The sequence below is a fragment of the Psittacula echo genome (assembly GCF_963264785.1).
Source record: "Psittacula echo genome assembly, chromosome: 2".
Lineage (NCBI taxonomy): Eukaryota > Metazoa > Chordata > Aves > Psittaciformes > Psittacidae > Psittacula > Psittacula echo.
In genome coordinates, this window is record NC_137737.1 from 4,479,227 (window position 1) to 4,505,134 (window position 25,908).

At 36.0% G+C, this 25,908-nt stretch overlaps 1 protein-coding gene across 1 annotated transcript in view; it reads left to right on the top strand.

The window, feature by feature from the left end:
• Positions 1-2,680: 2,680 nt before the first annotated feature.
• ULK4 (unc-51 like kinase 4) overlaps positions 2,681-25,908 on the top strand; it is a gene marked incomplete at both ends in the record, with an annotated part of 202,619 nt that continues 179,391 nt past the window's right edge. Inside the window, 15 exons of the mRNA XM_080611269.1 lie at positions 2,681-2,818; positions 4,307-4,406; positions 7,503-7,642; positions 8,982-9,144; positions 10,888-10,989; positions 11,827-11,910; positions 12,775-12,850; positions 13,455-13,541; positions 14,771-14,889; positions 15,007-15,076; positions 17,413-17,512; positions 18,171-18,275; positions 20,267-20,327; positions 22,902-23,083; positions 25,029-25,075. Of these exons, the coding sequence (XP_080467395.1) occupies positions 2,681-2,818; positions 4,307-4,406; positions 7,503-7,642; positions 8,982-9,144; positions 10,888-10,989; positions 11,827-11,910; positions 12,775-12,850; positions 13,455-13,541; positions 14,771-14,889; positions 15,007-15,076; positions 17,413-17,512; positions 18,171-18,275; positions 20,267-20,327; positions 22,902-23,083; positions 25,029-25,075 (1,574 nt within the window). The remainder of the gene's footprint in view (positions 2,819-4,306; positions 4,407-7,502; positions 7,643-8,981; positions 9,145-10,887; positions 10,990-11,826; positions 11,911-12,774; positions 12,851-13,454; positions 13,542-14,770; positions 14,890-15,006; positions 15,077-17,412; positions 17,513-18,170; positions 18,276-20,266; positions 20,328-22,901; positions 23,084-25,028; positions 25,076-25,908) is intronic.

Here is a 25,908-nt window from a genome sequence, read left to right on the forward strand (position 1 = left end):
AGAGACCTTGGATTGGACTGGAAAGTCCAGTTCCGAGTCCCTAGTTCCAGTCCCGGGGGCTACAGTGTAGCTTTGACTACCGGAGGTCTCAGGTCCTCCATGTGCTGCTCAGTGGTTTTGGCCGTCCTCTCACGAGGAGAGGGAACAATGTGTTGGCGCCCAGAGCGAATGCAGTTCCCTCAGCAACTGCAGTCTGTTGCTTTGGGTGCTTCAGTGAAGTTTCTAGACCTGGTTCCTTACAGAGGTGGTATGGCCGGCTTCCACAGCAGCTGGCTCCCCTCAGGAAGGTTCTTTGCACTTTTTGTGTCACGTTGTTTGTTTTCTTCATACTTTATGTCAAAACTAATGAATTCTGGCTGTTGAAAGTCTGTCTTGCATGTCATGGTCCGTTAGTTTGTGTACTGAAATTACGGCATAGCCGTTATGAGATTTAGGGTTGTAAGACGAGATGCTTTTGTTTTCCCCATGGCCTCTTGCAGACTAGCTAGCCTGCATGTGAAAGCACTGCCAGTCATGAGATAGCAATGAAGATTTCCCTTTCCCATGACTGCTCTATCCCAGTGTGGGTTTGTGTGTTGTTGGTCTTGCTTTTGTCACATAACCAGATATTTCTGTACTTGTCACCGAGCCTGGCATACATTTGTATGGTTTGGTTCATGAGGGATAATTATGTTTTTCAGATGTCCAATATGAGGTATCTTTCATACATCTAATGTGTATATATGCTTCAGTCTTGTGACAGGGTGCATGTACCAGGTTTGAAGTATTCTTGGGAAAGAAGAGGTGCAAGGCAGGGGATGTGGACATGTAAATTTGGGGGGTGGGCTGTAGTCTGGCCTTTTCTTTTGCTGGATGCATTTGCTGTTCTGGAATCTTTGTATATTAGGGGAAGACATTGAGAGGATTTTTCTGTTTGTTTGAGGTTTTTTTAAGGTGTCCAGAAAAAGAACATAAGGAATAGTGTGAATCCGAAAAGAGAAGTAGAGAAATGGACACCCCAGTCTGTTCTGAAGCTTTATCTTTGTGCCTTATTTTGGGGTGTCTGTCACACTGATTGTTGTATAATCACCTTGTTCTCATAGATAACTTTAGGAAAAAAAGCCTTCCTATCCTATCTTACACTGGCTGTAACTAGCTGTTTGCTTAGTGCTAGATAAACTAATTTGCAGTATTAATATGAAAGCTTTTGAATTGCAGTGGTGGGATTCTTTCTTCTTTTGAGAAGAAAACTTCTGTCTTGGGTAACTATCTTTGATAAAGGAAATCCTAGAGTCATGAGGTTCCTATGTCTGTTGTGAATTCTGGATCACTTGGGTTGTACTTGGCACCTGCTGACGTTCTGGCAAGAAACATTTTAGTCACAGGCATTTAATTGTCTGGTGCTGCATAATGCTGTGTTGTATTTTGAAGTCTTGACTGAAAACTTGGGGGTTCCCTGGTCTTCATTTTGTCACTCTGGGAGCTCTGTGTCTCATGAAAGAGTTAAAGTGAAATTGAGTTTGTGATTTGTGATTAGGCATCTGCAGCTGTTCTACTTAAGCCTTTCCTTTCCATCTTTACTCATGATTCCTGTTGTTGTAGTTCTTTCTCCAATATGCTGCTTTTCTATGGTTTTAGGATAACTGCATTAAGAACCGGTCTTGTTGAAGAAAAAGCCATTTTATAAACAAAATGGAGTAAGTCATGCAGAGATGAGACAGAACAACTCCTTGGCTTGGAGCTGATTAAATTGGTAGTTGGAAGAACTAGGCAAGAATGTGAAGCTGTCCTGGAGCTGGAAGAACTTACTACAAGGTAATTACTTAGGAGTAGCTATCAATATATCCTGCTTCTGACTGTGCTGGTATTGGGATTTTCTGTGTCTCTGCTTTTAACTCAGTGGAATAGCTGAGGAGAAGGATGGAAAGCAGAACTCCATGTATTATAGATGCTTCACTGTTTTGCCATCAGTTCTCCCCTTGCTCCAAGATTCTCAGAGAAAATAATTATGGAGCAAAAGAATTACCCAGATTCCTATGCGAAGCTTCTATTTAAATATATAAATGTCACCTGCTAGGTTTGCAACAAATGACAACTATTTTATTTAAGTGTGTAAATGAAAGCATTCTTAAGACAAAAATTATAGTTAATATTAATGATAACATTAATATTCACAAAGCTCTGTGTTTTTCAGTTGCATTGATTAAACTGGCATTTGGCAGGTTTAAATTACATCGTGAAATTTGCAGGGGCACATTTGCCTGAAGTGCTATTGGGCAGCAATGGCAATCTTATTTTATAAGGCTTTCAGTACAGTATTTTTTCATTTGGACAGCAGTTTTATGTAAAACATGCAATTTTCAGTTTGGCAGTATGATTACTATTTGCAGATAAAATATTTAGAGTTTGTAGTTGCTGGGCCATCTGTAACTTTTTCAATGTGTAAAGAGCTTTGGAAGTAGAAAATCCTATTACTTGTTCAAAATTTGGATCGCATTGCCTGAGAGGACGCCTTCTTTGAAAGCATTGTATACTGCTAGACGTATATAATCCCAGTTTTGAGGATTGGAAGGGTAAATACTATACACCAATAACTATTAAATTAGAATGATTTCCCGTTCTCCTTCTTTGTTTAAAAGTTTATTTGTTTATGAGACTAATACCATAATTCCAATCTATTGCCTGTAGAGCATCCTTAAATATGGAGAACTTCATTCTGTATGAGGAGATTGGAAGAGGAAATAAGACAGTTGTCTATAAAGGAAGAAGAAGGGGAACAATTAATTTTGTTGCCATTCTTTGCACTGATAAATGCAAAAGAGCTGAAATAACAAACTGGGTAAGTAGTGTTTGCTTTTTTGGAGTTTGTTTCCCTCCCCCCCCCCCCAATCTGGGACAAGAAACAGCTTACAAAACTGTGTAGCACGGGTAATAATACAAGAGAAAATGCCATGTGCTTCTTTACATGAAGTTTGTCGCCATTTAGGTCAGCTTCTTAAGATTTTAAATTCTTGTACTTTAGATACTCTTATTTTAATGTATTTATTTCTTCCTCTGTTTTTAATGTTGCTTAAATCATATGCATAAACCCATGTTTACAGGCTTACTGTTTCTATGATATGTCAGAGAACTTTTAAAAACACTTACTTGCATGTAGTAGTTTGCTTTATTTTGCTATTAGTTGTGCAAATTCAATGGTAGTAATACCTTCCAGTAACTAATCTCTTAATTACCAAGAAGTTATTTTGGATGAAAGAATAACATTTAAGGTAAATTAATTCTGTTTTGTGAAATCTTGGCAACATTTTCAACATACACCTTCTGGTATGTAGCTGATACAGTTAGACATTTAAATATTTTATTTTTCCAGTAGATAAATTTTGTTTCTGTGTTGGGTTGACCATGGCTGGACACCAGGTGCCCTTCAAAGCCAATCTTTCACACCCACACCCCTCCTCAGCTGGACAGGGGAGAGAAAACATAACAAAAGGCTTGTGGATCAAGATAAGGACAGGGAGAGATCACTCACCTCTCACCAATTCATTTAATTCACCAACATTCATCCAATTACTGTCATGGGCAAAACAGACTCAGCTTGAGGAAATTAGGTTATTGCCTTTCAAATGAGAGTAGGATAATGAGAAATAAAACCAAATCTTAACCCACCTTCTCACTTCTCTCTTCTTCTCAGACTTCACTCCTGACTTCTCTGTCTCCTCCCCCTGAGTGGCACAGAGGGACAGGGAATGGGGATTGCAGTCAGTTTGTCATATGTTGTCTCTGCTGCTTCTTCTTCCTCACATTCTTCCCCTGCCCTGGCGTGGGGTTCTCTTAGAAAGCTCTCGGGGATACCTTACAACTCTAAGTTACACAGGCCTCTGTAGAGATTAGGCCATGTAGTTTTAATAGAAATACAGATTTCTAGGGACCTTTGAATGATTGCTCTTGCCTAATAAGATTAAAAATGGTGAAAAAAACGTCTTCCTCTTACTGTACTCACCATGCTGTCTCACACTTGTATTCTCACTGAAAAAGAAACTAGGAATGCAAACTTAACTCTAAATTCTGATTTTCAGTTTGTTATTGTTGTAGTGATGTAGGAAGGTTAAATAGTGCTTATAATTTTGGATTGAGGAACTTCCCTTCTCTCTCCCACCCCAAGTTTTAAAAGTACCTTTAAAAAGTTAAGAAAACAAGTAGTTGATCTTGAGTAAAGTGGTAGTGTGTGTGTGATCCATCCTCTTCCCACCTTCCCTCCCAACCTTAAGTCAATATAACGTTTTTTTTTCTTATTATCCAGTTATGTATGTTAAAAACTTTGTTCTAGGTTCGTCTGACTCATAAAATCAGACATAGGAATATAGTGACATTTCATGAATGGTATGAAACAAGCAACCATCTCTGGCTGGTAGTGGAATTATGCACAGGTAAGATAAGCTCAGAAGGTAGAAATTTATAGAGTAAGTATTTGTAAGAGACTTCTCATAACAGTTTCTTCACAACAAATACTTAGATCCTTGAAAAAACTTAGTAATTATCTGATTATAAACTTGAGAATCCTATTTATGGACAAAAGTATTTTTGCTTTTGGAAATATTTTTGGAAACTAATTGAAATAATGTTTTTCCTCTGCTTCACTGTGTATGTGTGTTAACCGTTAACTGATGTGACATCATGTTGGTTTTAAATAGCTGAAGAGATGAGGCTACTCAGGTGAGCTTAAAACCAGATTGTGAATAGTTGGAGGATAGTTAAGTAAAAATCACTTGAAGTTTTCTAAGGACTGGCAGCTTTGGTATTTTCATTTTATAGCACACAATACAATAAAGACAGCAAGGAGCAAATCAAGTAATAACATACAAAGGGCAATTCTGAAGCTAATAGTAAATTTTTAGTTTTCTTCCTGTTCAGTAGTGTTTTAACTTTTATGTTAAAATGTTAATTTGGGAGCTCTGGGAGCCCAAAACTGCCTTAAATGATTCATTGAGCTTTCAAATGTTCTCATCAATCCATTAAAGAAATCTGGTAAAGCTTTCTCTGCTTGTGATAACTGCATGTTTTAAACTCCAGATAGCGTGCTTTATTCAACATGGAAAGAAAAGAAGGCCAACTGTGCAAGTGATGAATGCTCAGATTTTGGTATCTGGAGTTTGTTTCATAGCTAAAGTCCATATTGCACACAGCCTTTATTTCTATCCAGAATTCTATTTCAACAGATACTGAAGAGAAGCTACAAGTTCTGGAAAAAAACGAGGTCATTCTTTCAGTGATTAAAAGTGAACACATATTATTAGACAGGCAGCCTTTTATTGACTACAGCTTGAACAATTATAATGTATTTTTTTTACCTTGCAGTATTGCAGTTTGCTGCAAGGGGTGTGTCTTGAAGCTAAGTTACTTACAAATAGAATAAGACATTACTAATTTTGTAGAGCCTTGAAAACTGTTTTTGAAATACGGAAGGTCTCTCCCACTTGTCTCAAGGTGACAAAGTGATTTTCTGTTATCAGATACAGCATACTTCTGCTTTGCAGATTTCACTATTCCTGTTGTTTTTTTTTTTTTCCTTTGGCTATTTGGTCATGTGATGGAATTCTACATGTCGTTCTCTAGATTACATTATAAAATCCAGTAGTTAAACATGATGGAAAATTCTTTACTGTAGCTAGGTAATACAGGCTTGATCTTTAAACAATGGCTGGTTTACTAAAAAGCATAAACAAGGTTTAGAAATAATGTTAACATTCAGCAGTGTTGAATAATTTGAAGACTACTGTGATGACAGACTTCTACTCTTGCTATTCTCTGAAAAAAGTTACTGAGTAAAGGTAAAAAAGGTCAGGAAAATCTATTAAGAGATTTGGAGTAAAAGATCTAGTATCCTTTTCTATGACAAACTCTCCTAATCACCATTTTCATTCAGGGGCATAAATTTTTATCTTTAACCTGCATGATTTGGTTAAGATACAAGTAATAGATAACCTAGTGGACCCATAATCCACAAAATACAAACTGTAGTCTCGGAGGAACAGGTTTGCTGTAGGAGTAATGAAGGGCCAAATGAGGTTGAGGAAAGGGATTTTGAGGGAGTTGGGGAATATGCAGTTTGCAATAGCAGTCTGGGACAGGAGGGAGGAGAAAGGCTGTTTTAACAATGAGCCTGTGGGAAATGAGAAGTTCAAGTCCTATGATGAGTTAAGACATGCATGGCTCAAATAGGATGAGTGTGATGACATAACTGGGATGGGAGGAAGTAGGTAAGAGGGGGAGAGAAGAGATTTTTGCAAGGGCAGAGAAACAGTAACAATCAGTGGGGAAAAGCATAGATTGTATGTAAAGCCCAGGGAAGGACACAGGTGATAGAGGATATATATGAGGGCTGTTTGGAAGGCTTTCCAGGTGTAATCTGATCAGAAGCAGAGGAAGGGTTGGTTGGACTTACTGGAGAAAGAGGGTGGTGATTTTGGAGGGACAGAGAAAGGTCTCATGTTAGGATGGTCTGAGCCTAGACAGATATAAGTATGACTTGTTAGGGGAGGAAGCTGGGATTTGTGTGAGAAACATGGAAAGTGGAATTGTAGTCCTTGGTATTTCTGTTTTAAATTCTTTTAAAGAGGAAGGGATGAAAATGAAAGAACTGGGGCCCATGAGTCAAGAGAAGGACTCTACAGAGATACCATGTGAAGAACAAACACAATCTTCTATTTACTCCCTTTTAATGTATTTACCATGTTGTCTCACACTTGTGTTCTCATTGAAAAAGGAAGTAGGAATGCAAGTTGGACTCCAGCTTCTGATTTCCAGTTTGTTACTGGTTTAGTGATGCAGGAAGGTCAAATAGTGCTTACAATTTTGGGTTGGGCAACTCCCATTTTTTTTTTCTTCTGTATTTTTAGAAATAGGTGAGTTGGGCAGGGTCTCTTGAGGAAAGTTATCTTCTCTCATCATACATGTAAATCTAAACTACTGAAGAACAAAGAAAAGAGTTTACCTGTTGGATGTTGTTGACCTCTGGCTCTCAGAATGTAACCCAGCTTTACTACTTCTGTTGTCTGTGAATTCCGTGGACAATTGCTTGTCATTAGCTTTAGCACTTGTTCACAGAAATTGATAGTTGCTCTTGGTATTATTCTTTTAACTCAGGGAGCAGGAATCTGGTGAAGGAATTTGAGTAAAGCCATATGGTGCTATTACTTTGTGACCTGGCACAGTTCCTTGGTTTCTTCTTTTCCTAATGTCTCCTTTGTAAAATAAATCAATATGAAAGTAATTTTGAAGTCATGCACTCAATTTATTGTAGCCAAAATTAAGGTTTATATTTTTTTGTCACAATATTGGAAATGGCTTTTTTTCTGTAGATCTTAGATTTTGTAACTATTGGATAATCTCAAATATTTTTAGTATTTGCAGATACTAATTTTTACCTGACTTCTTTTGAAGAAGCTTGCATAATGTCCTTGGGAATGATTTGTATGGCATCTTCTTTTATATGCTTTTGCTGAATATGTGTAAATGTATTTCAGGTGGTTCTCTAGAATCTGTTATTGCTCAAGATGAACATCTACCTGAAGATGTAGTGAGAGAATTTGGTGTTGATGTGATTACTGGTTTATACCATATTCATAAGCTTGGAATTATCTTTTGTGAACTGACACCAGGGAAGGTAAGAAGGAGCATTATTTATAGGGGAAGCTGCATGTTACTTTGTATGCCTTGTGCTTTTAATCCATTATTTCTGTTTTACTGTTTGGAAGAAGCTTACCTCAAATTGGAGGGCAGTTGAGCTTTATAATATATGTGAAGACAGTGAGAGACAAGTCTATAGCTTTGATATTTTATGATCTAATTGATTTCTTACCCTGTTATGTGTTTGATACAATGTGATAGGTTCTTTTTTATTTGCTGTACTGGTTTGAATTATGAAACATTTTAGTTCTCTGTCGTTGGACATATAACTTTGTAATTATCCCTATTCTGTCATGCTGCAGAACATTTTGAAGTCACAGAAAATGATAGTGAGGAAGTAAAGTTAACTAAACTTTCTTTGTTAATAAGCTTTTCTATTGTTTCCCAATGCCATTTAAGTTGTCTTACTCTTGCATAAAAATACAGATCTTCATGTAGCTTCTGATTTTGTGTGCTATTTATGTATAGTTTTGTCAAAGTCCATATTTGTCTTTATGTAGTCACCAGAATATAACTATAACCATAAATTCTTGCTTAATGATAATTGATTTTGATCTTGTTCTGTAAGTGATAAAGTTGCCCTTCTCTGAATTTTCTGTAATACCTTGCACAATTATACTCAGTTTCTGACCTTTCTGGATCCAAAGCACTAAAAGATGTATGAATAAAGCATAATGGAGGTGAGTCTGTGTTCTTCCAAAGAATGATGTTGCTGTGAAGTACTCCTTTAAGCACTAAATACAGAGTGCTTCCCCTCCCTGATTGAATGGGCTATTTCTTCAAACACCATTTTTGAGATTATGAAGTGTTTAATGCTGAGAACAAGCAGTGGCTGCACAGAGAGAACTCTTGTCATCTTTGGACAAAATCTTTGGAATATTCTGCTAAATAAAATTGAAAGATTCGCTTATTTTTTTTCCTCCTCAAATGAAGTGGTGTTTCTTTTTACTACACTTTCGTGTTCCTATACACTGTTTTCTTGTATGCTCTGTTTTTACTTTCTTTTCTACAGTAAGTACCATCATTTTTCATTGAGATTTAATAATGAGTAAACAGAAGTGTGCATTAAACTTCTTAAGGGTCCTATTGTAAGAGTCTAATTTTTTGATTATAAGAAAAAAAGATGGTATTGGTGCTGACTTAAAACTTTGCAGTGTTTTCAGTTATAATGATCATCTCTGTGTACCTAAATAGTTTGAGTTTGTGATTTATTTATTGTTTTTAAATAAATTATTTTATATTTTGTGTTGGAAATTTCAGCAGTCATCAGTTTTAATATATGATACTTGTATGTTGGATCTTATTTATTCATCTAGATTCTGCTAGAAGGGCCTGGCACTTTGAAATTCAGTAACTTTTGCTTGGCTAAAGTGGATGGTGAAAACTTGGAAGAATATTTTGCTTCAGTTACATCTGAAGAGGGTGAAGGAGATGTTGGTGAAAGCACGCCACAAAGATACCTGAAAAATAGATTTCGAGGTATGATATTTTTACTAGCCAAAATTAACAAAAATTAACCAAAGGGACAGAATGAAAGTTGGAAAAAGCTTTTTGTCTGGAGTAACTTGGAGAGAAGACCTTGAAATGAAGTAGTTGTTTGTTGTTCTTTTGGGGCTGACTAAATTTCTAGAGAAACCGAAGAATTGATTAATTTTTGCAAGTAATGAGAAAAAAAAAATTGTTTACCTGTGTCGTTGCAATGGAAAGCATGGTCTGTACATTTTCTGTAAGCAGGTTTAACATACCCTGGATGGGTGTTTTTAGTTTTTTAAGTAAGCTCAAACCCAAAATTTAGCTCTTAAGGAAGATTGTTCAGAGAGATCATAACTTACAGCAACACCTGCAAGTGAGTAGAAAGAAAAGAACCTGTATTTATCAGCATATGTTAATAGTTTGAAGTTTCACAAAGTCGGTTTAACTGGACATGGAAAAAATATGCTTCTGTTCTGTCATAGAAATTAACATATTAACAATTCCTGACTTGTCCTTTTTGTAAATAGACTTAAAGTTATTTTTTGGATTGAAGCTGATATGTAGGTGATCCTAGACTGTAGTATACCTGTATAGCAAACTTTCAACATAACAGGATTTCTTTTTTTCTTTAGTTTTCTTTTTGCATTTGACATCAAATCCCTTCAGTTTGCAGTAGGCTGCAAATACAATGTTATTTTTGTCAGAGAACAAGAAAAATTCAGAAACTTGGTTGTAACCTTCTGATCTTTGTTAGTTGTCATCTCAGAGCATCTCACAGACCTCTGTTTCCAAGATAATGGTGTGTCATAGCAGTTACTGTTATTGAGAAGAATGGAATTCATGGCAATATTTTACAGGAACAAGGAGAGCTTTCTTAATACATTGCTGTCTCCTGCTGAAAGTCCACAGTGGAAATAGTGAGACCAAGACCAGACCTTTATTCAGGAAGAAATACAAATCTAATCTCTTTCCCGTTGCCCTTCAGAAGAGCTGTTTTGATGTGTGTGGTTAATGACCTTTTGTTACTTAAAACCCAAGAGCAAAAGAATCCAAAATAAACTTTTTAAAGGACTATGGATTTCGCACTTTTGCTGAGTTTGTGTAATTTGCAAAGAGATTTTTGGGAACCGAATCAGTGTTTAGATGGGAACTACTGTCAAAATAGAAACTATGTATTTCTTTTTCTGTAGCAAGGTAAAAAAGGGTTTGTGAATAAGCTGTTATAATTTGATATGTGGTGTTTTCATAGTGTTTTAGTGTGAATATAGCTATAACTAGCTTTGATCAGCAATCTTCTGGTCTAGTGACCTTATTTTTGTACCAGTTTTCTAACTTCATGAAGGTTTCTGTCTTGGGCTAGCTTTTGAAAACAAGCAAGAAACCTCTGCCAAACCTGATGTAACGTAATTATTTCTGTTACGTGAGAATGATGTTGGTTTACTGTTCTGCTCAATTTACTTGGCTCTGGAAGCTGTCAAGTCATATCAAAACTTTCTTTGCATTAGTCACTGTGTTACAAAAGTGTAACACAGGTCACCTTGGTTAACACAAGTGAAATAATCAACAAAATAGTGTATATAATCCTACACAATTCAGTAAAAGGAGAGAAGTTCATTTGAAACTACTTACAGTTTTCTTATACTAAGTGAAGATCATCTCTAACTCAAGTGTGAGGCAAAGGTTGAAGTGTTGAAGAGGATAAATGCTGAATGAATAATCAAAGTGCATTACACATGCTGTATTTTGTAGGCTCTCCATTATATGCAGCTCCAGAAGCAATAAAGGGAGAAGACTTCTCCAAAGCCAGTGATCTATGGTCCTTGGGATGTATACTTTATGAAATGTTCGCAGGTTGTAAGTTTGTGTATCTATTTAATATCTGTGATAATGGAAACATAGGTCATGGCCCCAGAGTAAATTCTTATTGACTTTCTAGGGAAGTTAAGACATAGAAGACCTTAAGGCAGGTGTTTTAAAGATTCTGGAAGACTGTACTAAATGTACTTTAATAGAATGGTCCTTTCCAAATAATCAAGTGAAGTAATACTGTTAAGTTGACCTTTTGACTGTGATCTAAATCTTATGATACTAACCAACATGTATTGTTTAAAGACTATGATTTAAAATTATAGCAGACCTTGAATTCTGACAGTGTAATGTTTTTAATCTCCTCAGTATTATATTCTGGGTGCATTATTTTGACCTTTATACTAGTGAAAGAGTTTTCTCTTTCAAAACTAGTCATTTGGTTTCCTGCAGGTAAAGTACACATTAGCATTGGCTGCAGCTGGAAGGAAAATTTCATCACGAAAAAGAATTACAGTGCAACCTTCTGAAGTCTTAAATAATACACTGATCTGTTGGAGCAGGATAGTTACACAGATACTGAGATTTCTGCCTAGACTTTCTGCTGTTGTTGTCTCATTGCTGATACATACAGGGCTGTCATGGTGACCTCCGTCTTTGATGCCTTTTTCTGTCTACGGTCTCTTTTCCTGTTTATGGTAGGAGAATTTAATTCAAGGGTTTGTATTTAAATTGACAAAAGAACTTGATAAATAAAATTCGGGCTGAGGGTGTTTATTTCTTTGGATATTTCCTTAGAAAAATGAGCTCATCATATCGTTGCACCTGACAGCCATTTTGAAGTCCGCCTAATCTGTGAATCACACTTCTGTTTGTTTGCAGGAAGACCACCATTCTTCTCAGACAGCTTTTCTGAATTAACTGAAAAGATTTTACATGAAGATCCATTGCCACCTACACCAAAGGGTTATTGTTATTTTGTTATTATTAAATGAATCAAATCAGAATAATATTTAGAAAGTTAAAGTTTCCTTTTGCACTATTTCTTCTGAGGCTGATTGCAGCAGTCTGACTGTCCAAATGTTAGCACTGCCTTCCTCTGATAAGAGCTTTCATCCTTTTAATGATGAGTGCCTATTTCCCTTTTGACAGGCAGGCGTATCTTTTAGCATTAAGAATGAAAATCTACTTTCTGGGATGAAATTTTTATGTCAGTCATACTGGGCATCAGTGGTATGCCTGAAGACCCTTAAATAGTAGTGCCTCTTTTCAGTTCATAGTAATGTAGTGAAAACAATGACCAGTAGAATTAAAATTGCTGTTGCTTGTTTCAGTTACAAGAGTGATTTTGCTTTCTAAGTGAATAAAGTACATTTCATAGTTCTGAGCTCTTAGAAGTGGAGTCTCAGTTAAATAAGAAATTTGGAAGCCTGTTTTGTATAATGGGGTGCAACAGTGGTTCTCTTAAAATTATCATTGTTGGGGGAAATTTAATTGCAATTCAAGCAGATTTCAACTCCACTTTATTTTTTGGTAATAGCTATATGATACTTGGAGAGTGCTTTTTTTTTTTTTTTCCACATATAAACAATTTTAGCTTGGTGACTAAGTATTGGTGGGATTTTTGGTTTTGAGGGGTTTGGATATTTTTAGGATCTTTTGAAATTCAAACAGTGTACATCTAAGATTCTTAATACATTCAGATTTTTGTGGATGAAATTACTGTTAAAAGACTGTTTAGCATGATCTGTAGATAATGATTTGATCTATATTTTGTCATGGTTGGTTTTGCTGCCAAATGCTTATCTCCTGTGGTGCTTCTATTTACAGGTTCTGCTTTTCACAAGCCTTCTGCTGAGTTCATTAGTTTACTTGATGGGTTGCTTCAAAAGGATCCTCAGAAAAGGTAAACCATCTAATCCATGACAATTGTTTGCGTTGTCTTTTTTTCACCTATGGAGAAATTGCTATAGTACTGCGTGTGTAGTATTTTGTAGATGACAAAGAATGCAAATATTACTTCATCTCTTATATAAAAGAGCAAATTGTGCTTTTTCTTATATGAAAACATAAAGAATCAGTATTTTAAGTACATCTTTTTATATTTTTGTGGCTGGTGCTAAATAGGTAACTTTGTAACGGGCAGATTTAAAATTGGGTGCCTTTGCTTTTCCAGAGCAATGGGCACATCTCTTTTATGAGGCTTTGATTTATAGCTGATATATTGTTAAATAACATGAGATTATAATTTATAGGGTAGTTTAGCTGATTAATGTGTGGAGATAGACTATGCAATTTCCTTCATTATGAGTCTCGTACATCTGTGTTGTCTGAATGAGCCATTCTGATTTAAGGCAGAAAGTTTATCTTGTAAGAAAATTTACTTGTTGATCAGATAAAAGCAAGCAACAGGTTTAATTGCTCTGTAATGTCACTGGGTTCAAAACCTAGTCTGGTATATATCTGGAGCTGTACTTTGCTTTTTGAGTTTATTTGTTGCTTTTCAAAAGGCTGAATTGGACAGACCTATTGCAGCATCCGTTTTGGAAAGGATCCCTTAGCCATTGTGGTGATGATTCTAGAGACACATGCTCAAGGTAATGGATTTTCAAGGAAGACTTCTTTTATACAAGCAAAAAACCAGTGAACAGTTTAGGATGTTTAGGAATTGTATCATCCTATTAGTGTACAGCACTGTTTGCTTTGAAACTGTGTGTTTCCTCCTGGCTATAGGACGTGTTAAAATTTACTGCTGAAATAACTGCTCTCATTTTCATTTATTTGTTTACTTAACAATGATGCACAGTAATTTGACTTTAATTTTTTTTAAGCTTTTGTGGAGTCATATAAATATGGGTCATTTTTATCTTTAGTGAGATGTTTTTTGTTTATGCTTTAGGTTTAGAGCATCACAAAGCATCTTAGATTTATGATTCAGCCTTATATCCTTCAAATGCAGCTGACCCATATTCTGGGCTTGTGACACAAAGCATTAATATGGGGTATTTTTTTCAAGGTTTGTAATACTCTACACTGTTATATATGCAGAAAAACCCAAACCCTTTGAGAACGTATGTTCTCTGTATTGAAAAGTTAGGCTTCTTCAAGACCCCTGTTACCTTGCTGGGTTTTTTTTGTTTGTTTCAAATTTTGAATTAAGATATTTAGTGTTGATTTTTTTCCTCTTTTGTTCTAAATATTTGAAAGATACTTTAGGTCCCAATCTAAGGTACTAACGTGACAATAGCATTCTGAAAGAATGTATTTTCTTCACAATGTGGGTTTGATGTCCTGGCTGACCTTCAGGAATGTTACATGACCCAGTTCCACATGAATAATAGAGGGGTATATTAAAACCCCCAAACAACCAGAATCAATAAACTTGCAATCAAGTGTGACATGTAAATCATGAAGCAAAATAGAGGTGGTTCTTATTTATCTTAGTCTAGGCTACAGATTTCATTATTAGAAGTAGGTTTCTTGTGACTTTCATCTGTGAAGACTTGAATGGTCTCTAAAGCTTTTACTATTTCTTTATAGCTCTGGTATTATGGGGTAATAATTTAACTTTTCTAATTTCTTTCCTGCAAGTTCTACTGAGGGAGCTAAAGAATTTTTACTGTTCTCCAAGCCATTTGCTGTAAACTTATTTTTCATCATTGCCATTACTAATATAAAAAGTATGTGTATAATATTTCAATAGTATTGTGTTCTAGAGAATGACAGCTAAACTGCGTTTTAATAATTGCAACACATAATGGATATGATCCTTTTTTTTTTTTTTTTATTTTAATCTGTGTAATTTATATCTTTCATTAAATAGCAGTGAAGACACAGAGTCATCAGTGTCTTGGAGTGCCAAAGAGCCAGTGGATATGGCTAAAAATCCACGTAACCTGTCATCCTCAAGACCAGATAACCTACCAAGCAATTCTTTTAAAATAGGTAATACTGTTCATGATGTTATTTTGAATTATTTTGTCCTGTGAATTTTGTCAGTCTTGCTTTATTCTTACTTGTTTTTTAACTTCTGAATGCAAGTTCATATTCTCTTTTCAACAGAAACTCAGCCTGAATTGCGCCCAAAAAATGTGGTTGATGGTGAATCGAAGGAATCCATATTTCTTCTCAGGTATGATAACCGAAGAACAATTAGAAACCCCTTAAAGCCTTGTGTGGTTGGATTGTTTGTTTTTTCTCCTGTCTCTTCAGACATTTTATTACTCTGTTTGTAATGTTTTGTTAGTATGTCCTCTCTTGATTTTTTTATCACCAGTTTAATAATAAGACATCTTTGAGAAGCTCTGAAAGCAGTGTTTGTAGTTAAAGCAATATTTATGGCTTTATCACACTGGGTTTTGGAATCCTCGTGATTTCTTAGCTCTAAACAGAAAAATGTATTAAAAACTTGCTTGCCTTCTTACCTCATATATATGAGAATACGCTTTGAATATGCTTGCTTTAACTACACAAGAATAAGCATTCAGCGTAAGATCCACTAGAAAATTCTTCCTTCAGCTTTTCATCACAAGCTATTGGTAGCAATCTACTAAGTACTACAAGGTATTAAATAAAAGCTAGTGATTTGTATAACAGTGATTTGTTTTAGCTGAAGCCTGATCCTGTAGTAGCGTTCAAGCCAAGAAGATTATCTAGTAAAATAGATGTTGTTCCTGTTGTCATCAGCTGAAATATTCCTGTTTCATACTCTTTCAAGCTTCTTGCATAACCTGAAATAGGGCTTTTGAACCTGATAGTGTGTCTACTTTTCCAGTTATTTCAGTTGCTTTTAATAAAGGATTGCTTCTCATCTCACTTATAACTTCTGTCATCACAGCTAAAGCCATACTATTAGTAATTTAAATAGCATTTTTTATTTGCTTTAGCAATTTGCTGAAAAGAAAGGCTACAGCGACATTACAAACACTTCATATAACAACATGTAGTCCAAATCATGTCATGAGTGCGAGTGTTAAAAAAAGTATATTTAACAACACAAGTACATCTGTTTCATACAAAATTTGAAATGTAACACAAATTCATTATAAGTACTTTCTTAAGTTCTCTTTTCTTCGATGATTTAAGTTCTCAAAGCTGCATGTGTTACTTACTGAAGTTTTAAAACATTTAAGTGAAAGGAAGCTGCTGAGCTGGCACCAAGATTTACTTGAGCTGCAGGAGTGCTTAATCAGCTTTTAACAGCAGTAGCTTCTTCTATATGTGTGAAGGGAATAGATCTTACTCATTTCAACTGGTTCAATTTACTGATCACTTGTTTCAAACTGAGAAACCAGCTTAGAACTGGAAAAGTAGGAAAGATTTTTCTCTATCTCAAACGCATCTTAAAGCAAATTAGGCTTAGAAAAAAAAATAATTTAACAAATCTACATGTTTTGCAGCATGTGGGAACATAGAAAAATTTATTCAGCCTAACTAGAAATCATACTTTCATGTTTAGGAAATCAGACTGCTTAAACTTCCACGTAGATCCTGATATTCTTTTTACCTTAAGAATTAGGACATTTTGTGTAGTGTCATCTAGCTGCTAGATAATATGTTGAGACTCCTTCACTATGCCCTTTAAATGTAACTTCCTGTTGAAAATAGATAAAAGATGCCTTTTGAAAAGAATAATAACTATGTTACTCATTTGATCATTGATTTTTCATGAGTTTCTTTGATTTTGTGTGGTGTTTGTATTTTTAATTTAGTTGCTTTTTCTAATAAATAAAAGTGATTTGCAACTGAATGTATTTATTACTTTCTGCTAATCAAAAACCCCACTTTCATTTCAAGCTGTTGATTAAATTAGTATCCTGGCCAGCCAATTTTAATAATTCTAAAGTTGATTTGAAGCGATTTAAATTAATACTACAAAAAGCAAGTTCAGTGGCAGCTTTATGAAAATCGCAAATATGCAAGATTCTGGTCTCTCTTCATTTTCTGATTGGCAGACAGGATTTTTATGAAGGAAAACTGAAAAGTAAACCCAGTTGTCATTCATAAATGAGATTCAGGCAGTTTTTAATTCTCATTAGCTAGCGAGGAGTAGTGAGTCAGAAGATAATAGCATAAAATAAATGACAATTATTTTGTCAGGTTAATTTTCTTTGTATGTTGTTTTTTATTAAGAATTAAGATAATGATATTTTAACATCCATTTTGGAGAACAACAGTGGGTGAGAAAACAATCAAATTACATTCATTTAACAACAACAAGAAGAAATCACCCAGTCCCTTCTCATTTCTAACTGACAAACAAATCCTAAACTTGTCAGGACATATATAAAAGCAGGATGTTCATGTCGAGTTGTTGGATAAGGCAAAGCATCATTTATGTTTGTCAGCTCTGGAAGTTTACTGTATGGCATGAGAATTTCCAAAAAGCAACAAAAAAGTAGTTTGCAGTGGAACTTAATCTGTCCTCTTTGTTGGTTTATTTATCTATTTATTGCTCTTTCTTTTAAGTTCTCGTCCCACACCTAGAACTAGCACTGCAGTAGAAGTAAGTGACGCTACTACTGTCTCAATCCAAAATTCTCCACAGAGACATTCAGGCTTGAAAAAGGTGAGTAGAAAAAGAATATTAAAGGATGGTGATATTTTTGTAGAGTTAGAATTTTAGCTTGGAATCTGTGGTAAAGTCACTTTTTTCTCTATCCTTCTGTAATTATAAAAGGAAAGCAGTTCCTACAGTGTGCAAGTCACAGTGTCACAGTATCACAGTATCACAGTATGCTAGAGATTGGACCAGCTCCCTCAGCCTTTCCTCATAAGGGAGATGCTCCACTCCCTTAATCATCTTAGTTGCCTTGCGCTGAACTCTCTCCAGCAGGTCCCTGCCCTTCTTGAACTGAGGGGCCCAGAACTGGACACAATATTCCAGATGCGGTCTCACCAGGGCAGTCATTTGGAAAAAAAGAAAATAAATTTGCATAACTTCAGGTGTAAGAGTTAAAGATGCTTAGTCTCCTTTTTTTCCCCACTGTATAAAAGGGATACTGCTATCTTCTTATTTTTCTTAGTCTTTCTTTTTGGAGCTGATGCTTTTTCTTCCAAATTGTTTCTGCATCATAATACTTAGCTGGCCCTATCTGCTACTACATAAACAACAAGTAATTTAGAGTATGTTGTTTGCATGGCCAAACTGTATGATATAATGTTGATATGAAATACTTTAGGAATAAACATAAACTTTTGTTACAAAAACCTTCTTCTTCTTTTAGGCTAAAAATACATGCTCAAGTCAGCAGGATATGGAGTCCACACTGAAAGAGCTCATTTACGCTGAGTCTGATCTTATCATAACACCAATCATTGACAATCCAAAGGTATAGCAAAATAAAATGTAAGATTCAGGAACTTGTGGGTGAGGCTGTTTTTGCAGATAAATCTTTAAGCAGGGTGAAACTCCTTTCCTGTATTTTATAATTCTCATTTTAAAGCAGTTCCACCCAGTCATCTGGCAAGATCTCCTGCAGGTTTTTTTGGCAATCTTTTATAATCCTCTTGGGTTGTTAATTTGGAAAACTGAGTTATTTTGGGATTGAATGCTAACATTATTTAATGTCTTACAAGAAATAGAAGTTACTAAATGCAGTGTTTAGTGCTTTTGTAGATTTGTTTTCTGGTAACTTGCTTTGTTACCTATTACTTAAATGAACACAAACAGAACTATGTCTTGGTATACTCAAAACAAAGTCATCTATGAAGCCTTCTAGGTTAGGAGTTAGACCTTTATAGAGTAACTTTTGTTACTTTTCAAACTTCAGATATGATAATGTTTCTCATAAATAAGAACTTTTTTTCTCTGGAAAATGAGACCTGAAGTTACAAGAGAATGTTCATCCAATTTCGGTCATATGGATCCTAATGTGTAATGTGATGAGAGTTTGTGATGATTCTCTTGAGCAGAGACTGACACTTGCTTGACAGCAAAGGGAAGACTAAAAAAGAATCAGAGCTTTGCACTGCAATGACAATTTATGTGCGTGTATGGGCACATATGTGGTATTGGTAGAAGGAATGATAGGCAAAAAGCCCTGAAGTTGTTTTGGCAACTGTAAGTGTCAGATGCAGGAAATGCAACATTTTTCATTAGAAGGAAGCCTGTAGTTCATTAAGAATCTCTTTACAGCTTTTAGTTGCTGTATTGCTTTACTATAACAATTCTTTTGTTTGTTTGTTTTAATGAAATTCCTAACACTCTCAAAACCTAAGAAGCTTGTACAGTTAGATAAAGAAACTACCCAACAATACTGTTTTAATATGTTTGTAGCACATTGTTGCCAGTGGAGAATTTCAAAGGTAATTTTGCATTTGAATGATGCCACGTCTGTAAATTCTCAGTTCAGTCTTAGGACTTCTCCACAAAGCCCTTCACTGCTTCTCTTGTTACTAGAAGAGATGAGATTAGTCTCCATGTGCACATTAGTATGTATACTTATCCCTAATCTTCTTGCCGTGCAAGGCCAGACTTGGAATTAATGCAAAATAGCCCACTAAATTCCAAAGTCACTGCATACTTGGCAATCTGCAGACAAAAGGATGATACTGACACCTGGTAAAGCTGAAAAGCTTGCAGTTTAATTTCCTGGAAAGGGATTTACTAGATGCTGGCAGAATTTTAAAAGCTGAAATGTCAGCTTATGTTGTAAAATTTCCCTTTGTTCTGCAGATCTGTGGTGTTAGAGACGTTTTTAGCAAAGAGCTCTCTAGTTACAGCTAGGCTTCATCTGTCAAAGGCTAAATTCCAGTATACAGTTAGCTTTTTTTGTATGCCTTTGTTACAGAAAACCACACTCAAATGCTCAGTCACTGAGCAGACATCTGTCAGAAAATGGTGTGGGGATTAAAAAACCCAATTCCTTATGAATGATTTGTTGGTGCTAATATCAGTTTTAATACTCTAGAATGATCTAGTGTATGTATATGTATTTACTGTATGGCAATGCATTGCTAAAACATTTCCTGAGCTCTCAGCTGCATTGTTCCTTTCTGTAGCTTTTACAACCCAAATGCAAGTATTTTTCAACACACAAGCAATATAAAAATATAAACTGAACAAATCCTATCATTTTGCATTAAAAAAGATCACTTAAATGAAAATACCAACAACTTAATTAGATTAAAAACGTAGTTAAATGTCAAATATCTGCTTGGAAGAAATGCCAGAAACCAATGGAAAAGACCTTAGTAACAAGCAGTGGTTTGTACACCTATCCTGTACAATTTTTGCATCTTTGTGTTTTCATGTTCAAATACTTAGACATTTCCAGAAACGTATTACAACTAGTTGTAACGTGTCTGCTTATTTTTCCAGATAATGAAGCAAGTACCAGTTAGATTTGACTCAAAAACTTCACATATGCCAACATATTCAGGTATGTATCTGCTGAAGTTGTTGAAACTTCATTTCCTTCATATGATGTTATAACTTGCTATCACAGAACCTATAGCCTCCCTCTGTAGATGATGAGCTGTTGTAGGTGAAGAACTCATAAGTTTCCTGAAACTGATGTTGCATATGTAATGTTTTTAGCCAGACCAATTTTGAGTAGACTTTTCAAGTGCAGACAGTCCTATGCCCATCTGCCTTCTTCAGTTACAAGCCCATGCTCAAAAGCTTTTAAAATGAGAGAGTCAACAGTATTTAAGTGTGGGGAAAAACAATATGGTTTTTCCCATGTTATTTTTTGTAAATAACTGAGATATCCCAACTGCAGTATTCAACCAAATAGATTAGAATTTGGCAAAGACAGAGAAGCAAGTGAGAACAGGATTTTAAAATATGCAGTGTTGATCCCCTGTGATCTAGGCAGCCTTGTCAGTGCCACCTTTAATCATGGAATGTTACGGGAGTCATGTTCCAAAAGATAGTGTGGAGTTTGGAGCTTGTTTTGTTGTTGTTAGTTTCTGATGTCTAGAAAGGCTGCTGAAAACAAAAGGTTTCTCATTGTCAGGAGTCTAATGTTTCTTCCCCTGGGAAAAAATCTTCTGGTCTATTTAAGGAAGTAGCAGTCTTCCAGTATCTGAAGGGGGCCTACAAGGATGCTGGGGATGGACTCTTCAGGGACTGTAGTGACAGGACAGGGGGTAATGGGTTCAAACTTAAACAGAGGAAGTTTAGATTGGATATAAGGAAGAAATTCTTTACTGAGAGGGTGGTGAGGCACTGGAATGGGTTGCCCCGGAAGGTTGTGAATGCTCCATCCTTGGTGGTGTTCAAGGCCAGGTTGGATGAGGCCTTGGGTGACATGGTTTAGTGTGGGGTGTCCCTGCCCATGGCACGGGGGTTGGAACTAGATGATCTTAAGGTCCTTTCCAACCCTAACTATTCTATGATTTCTATGATTATTATACACTTTACTGTGCTTAGAGCCAGATATGTAATCGTAGAATTCATATAGCACCTCTTCCTAGATAAAAAAGCTCCTTTTCTCTTTCTGTAAAGTACGTGTTTTGGGGAGTTAATTTGTTGAAGAAATTCTAGAGTTGGAAAAGAGCACAGTGTATCCCAGTCTCCTAATCAAGACTGTAGTAACAGAAGGTATTTTTCATTTGTCAGAGTTCTAGGCAAAAATGATCACATTAAGTGACCAGGGTGTGTGTCTGTATTTTATTTCATATTGCATTTAAGTAGCTAAATTATCACACTGATGTTCTGATATGTTTAACTATTGTCCGTAGATGGGCCAGTGTTTTTTGTGCTTCTAACACTTTGAGGGTTGTAGCTTTTTTCCTGGACAACATTCTGGTTGATGAGCAGCATCAAATTCAGTTGCTTCAAAAACAATAATGATTAAAGACAGTATGGAAAAATTAAGATAAATACCTGAAATCCAAGCCATTTTTCGCCTTTACGAATGTAAATTATAATTGCTTTCCTCAGTAGGTGTTGTTACTCTAGTGTAAAATTGGAGTAAAAGACAAAAGACATGTTTGTAAATACTCTGTACTGGAGTATATCAGGATGGCAGATAAGATATTAATCATAGACTTACAGAATGGTTTAGGTTGGAAAGGACCTTAAGATCATCCAGTTCCACCCCCTGCCATAGGCAAGAATGCCTCACACTAGACCATGTCGCCCAAGGCTCTGTCCAGCCTGGCCTTGAACACTGCCAGGGATGGGGCAGCCACAGCTTCTCTGGGCACCCTGTGCCAGCGCCTCAGCACCCTCACAGGGAAGAACTTCTGCCTTGTATCCAACTTGAACTTCCCCTGTTTCAGTTTGAATCCATCACCCCTTGTCTTATCACTACAGTCCCTGATGAGGAGTCATTATACATTAAGAAACAACTAACCAAAACTGAGGGAATGTGTGGCTTCCAGAGGAAAGTTAATCCATTGAGACCGATAAGGAAGTCTTTGGAAAAATCTATTCATGTGCAGTGGTCAGTGAATGAAACCACAGGATTTAAGTTAACCATCCTAGTGAGTTCGTGTTCCTTCTGAAGTCCTCTGCATTCTGATACTGTTAAGGCTTCCCTAGGTGGAAGCCTACCTATTTGACTAACTATACACTTTTTCAGTTTATTGATTCTAAGGAAATTTTCCTGACTTTCATTAGCTTTTGCTTCAGATTTTCTCCAATGAAACTGTAGTTTCTTATTAAGACTTAGTAATGACTACGGACAACTATTACGTTTCCTAAATATAATGCCAGTGAATGTTTACTTAAATGAAGTCCAAGGACTTAGTGGGGTTGCGCTTTAAGAAATGTTTTGAGGCTCTCTGCTACATTTTTATGCTTTGTTTCTCTTCTTGCTTCTTCTTTGATTTCTATAATCTATGGACATGAATACTAGCATTTTTGTTTAATATTTTATGTACTAAAATTATAAATAGATGTAAACTTTGGAACTTGTTTATCCATGGTGATGTTATTTTCTAGTGTGTTAAAGCATCATTGAAGATGCATTATCTTTAATTACTTGTTTGCTTCTTATGGTTAGCTGAGAAGTTATCATCTATGAAGGATGTGGACTGGAATGACTTCTTGCAGCGAGTATGTTTAATGCTTGGTTCTCCCGAGAAGAATACAGGAGCAGCACGTTCTAAATTGAACTTCCTGTGCTATCTGTGTACTGTGGCTGTCCACAAGGAAATTGCAAACAGGCTGATGAACTCTCAGCTGGTAAATAATAAAATTTTAAAGGAATCAACATGGTTTACATACTTGCCATTGTAACAAAAATCATCTGCTTTTAGTTATATTTCAAGAAATCATTGGTGGACTGACAAAAATAATATGGGAAATTAACTACAGAATGATGTAAAAGAAAACCAACACCTAAATTCCATGTAAGCTTTTTTGAAAGAGCTGAGGGAAACTTAATTTTTTCTTTTTAGATTTCAGATATATTTTTATATAGATTTGTTGCATTAGTAAAAAGCTTGGGTTAAAAATTAACCTTGATGGAGAGTGAAGTGGTATATCATGAAATGTTAGTCTTTGTGAATCGTTAAAGGACAGAGAAGACTGAAAAAATTAAGGATTGAATTGCTAAATCACTTTTGCTAGGCCATATGTCCGTAAAGAATAACAAGAAAAACTTTCCAAAGAATATTCAGTAAAACTTTCATTGAGCCCTGCTTCAAGAAGTCAGCATGTTCTCTGGAGAGTCTGGTTTAGCATATACCTGAACAGTGGTTTCATCTTTCAAGAGCGATTTTCTACCAGACAAACAATTGTACTAGTCTCCTCTGTAGCGGATTAACATATTTCTCAGGTTACTGCATGGTGCAGAAGCAAAATAGACTTTTCATATACGCCATCCCTGGCAGTGTTCAAGGCCAGATTGCATGGGGCCTTGGGTGACATGGTCTAGTGTGATGCATCCCTGCCCATGGCAGGGGTTGGAACTGGATGATCTTAATGTGATTTCCAACCCAAACCATTCTATGATTATGTAAAAGCATCACAGAGGCAATTTTGAGCTATGTGCTTTTCAGTTTATTTAGTAAAATGTAAACCACTTACCTTGTTTCCTGCACATAAGTCATATTCTGAGGCATGTCCTTGTTGGATATAGAGCTATTAAAGACAAAATTGCACTGCCAGGAAAATTCAGTGGAGAGCATTCTGGTTGAAAGCAGTGTAGGTCTTATGAAATAAAACTCATGTGAAAACAGGAGAATGAATTGCTGGAACTTACTGCTTCTTTATCATTGGGGAAAAATTTTGGGGACAGGAATGCAATAATTGAAATTGCCAATTAACAGAACTTTTTAGAAATGAATAGCTATGCAGTTTGATTCTTATGTGACTGAATGTGTGTCCGGTCATTATTCTAGTATTTGCCAACTATTTTTGTCCATTCTCAGAAAATAAATTTATTAAAAGCTTCTTGGGTAATACTATGTGATGATCTTTGTAGATGAAAGTATCAGTTTTTTTCCTCTGCATAATGTTCTCCATTATGGAAAAAAAAGTGTGGTTTTTAACACACTGATACGTGTTTAGCAGTTTAGTTTAAGGCAAGAATATAGAATCATGGAATAGTTAGAGTTGGAAAGGACCTTAAGATCATCCAGTTCTAACCCCCTGCCATGGACAGGAACATTTTCCACTAGAGCAGGTTGCTCCAAGCCCTGTCCAGCCTGGCCTTGGACACTGCCAGGGATGGGGCAGCCACAGCTTCTCTGGGCAACCTGTGTCAGCGCCTCAGGACCCTATCACTACAGTCCCTGATGAAGAGTCCCTCTCCGGCATCCTTGTAGCCCCCTTCAGATGCTGGAAGGCTGCTATAAGGTCTCCACACAGTTTCTCTTCTCCAGGCTGAACAGCCCCAGTGTTCTCTGCCTGTCTTTGTATGGGGAGGTGCTCCAGCCCCTGATCATCCTCATGGCCTCCTCTGAACTTGCTCCAGCAGCTTCATGTCCTTATGTTGAGGACCCCAAAACTGCACACAGTGCTGTATTTTTACTCTCAGGTTTTGCTTATTCTTTTTTTCAATGTTTGGAAATACCTACAGTATTTGTTTATGATATTACTGATATTTTGATTTATTTTGTATATCATTGGGACAGGTCAGATCATTAAAATCCACTAATGCCTATTTATCTTCTTTAAATTATAGTTTCCTGTATTGATACAGCAGCTGCGTGCAGCCGCCAACTGGGATATGTAAGTAACATTATTTTAAATGTGTTTGTTTAAATAAGGAATTATGACTGAATTTTATTAAAGGTATTCTTTAACAGGATATTTAAGTGTTTGAGCCTGTGCGACTGTTGTGCTACCTGACTGGCAGTGTGATGATAAAAAATAGAACACTGAATGTTTTAAGCATTGAATTCATATATTCCAAAGATTATAGATAATCTTTAAATATTTACCTGGAAGTTATATAATTTAGTGTATGAAATAGTGTTACTCAAAATCACTGATTAAACCGACCTATACCATAATAGTGGTAAAATAAATACAGCTTTTTTAAATGCCTGTTAGAAATATTCCGATGTGATAGTGCCCTCTGCTGTTCGTTTCATAAATGTTGATTTTTTATTCCAATTTTTTGTTTAATAAAACATGTAAAACTGATTTGCTGAAACAGTTCTAATTTCAGTTTTGTCAGCTACGCTAAAAAGTTTCAAATGATCTATAGGGGTTTTCTGTTTTACAAGAGAACTGAACATGAGTATGACTGATCAGTGAGACCATAGAAAACTAATGAATCTTCATTCTTCAGTGCTTATGGAAAGAAATGTCTTTATGCATGAATTTACTGCTGAATTCAACTGAAATACTGACATAACACTGGCACAGGTTGCCCAGGGAAGCTGTGGCTCCCCTATCCCTGGCAGTGTTCAAGGCCAGGTTGGATGGGGCTTGGAGCAACCTGCTCTATTGGAAGGTGTCCCTGCCTGTGGCAGGGGATTAGATCTAGTTATGGTCCCTTCAAACCCAAACTGTTCTGTGACTCTATGATTCTGTAAGATGAAGATATGAGCTGTAAG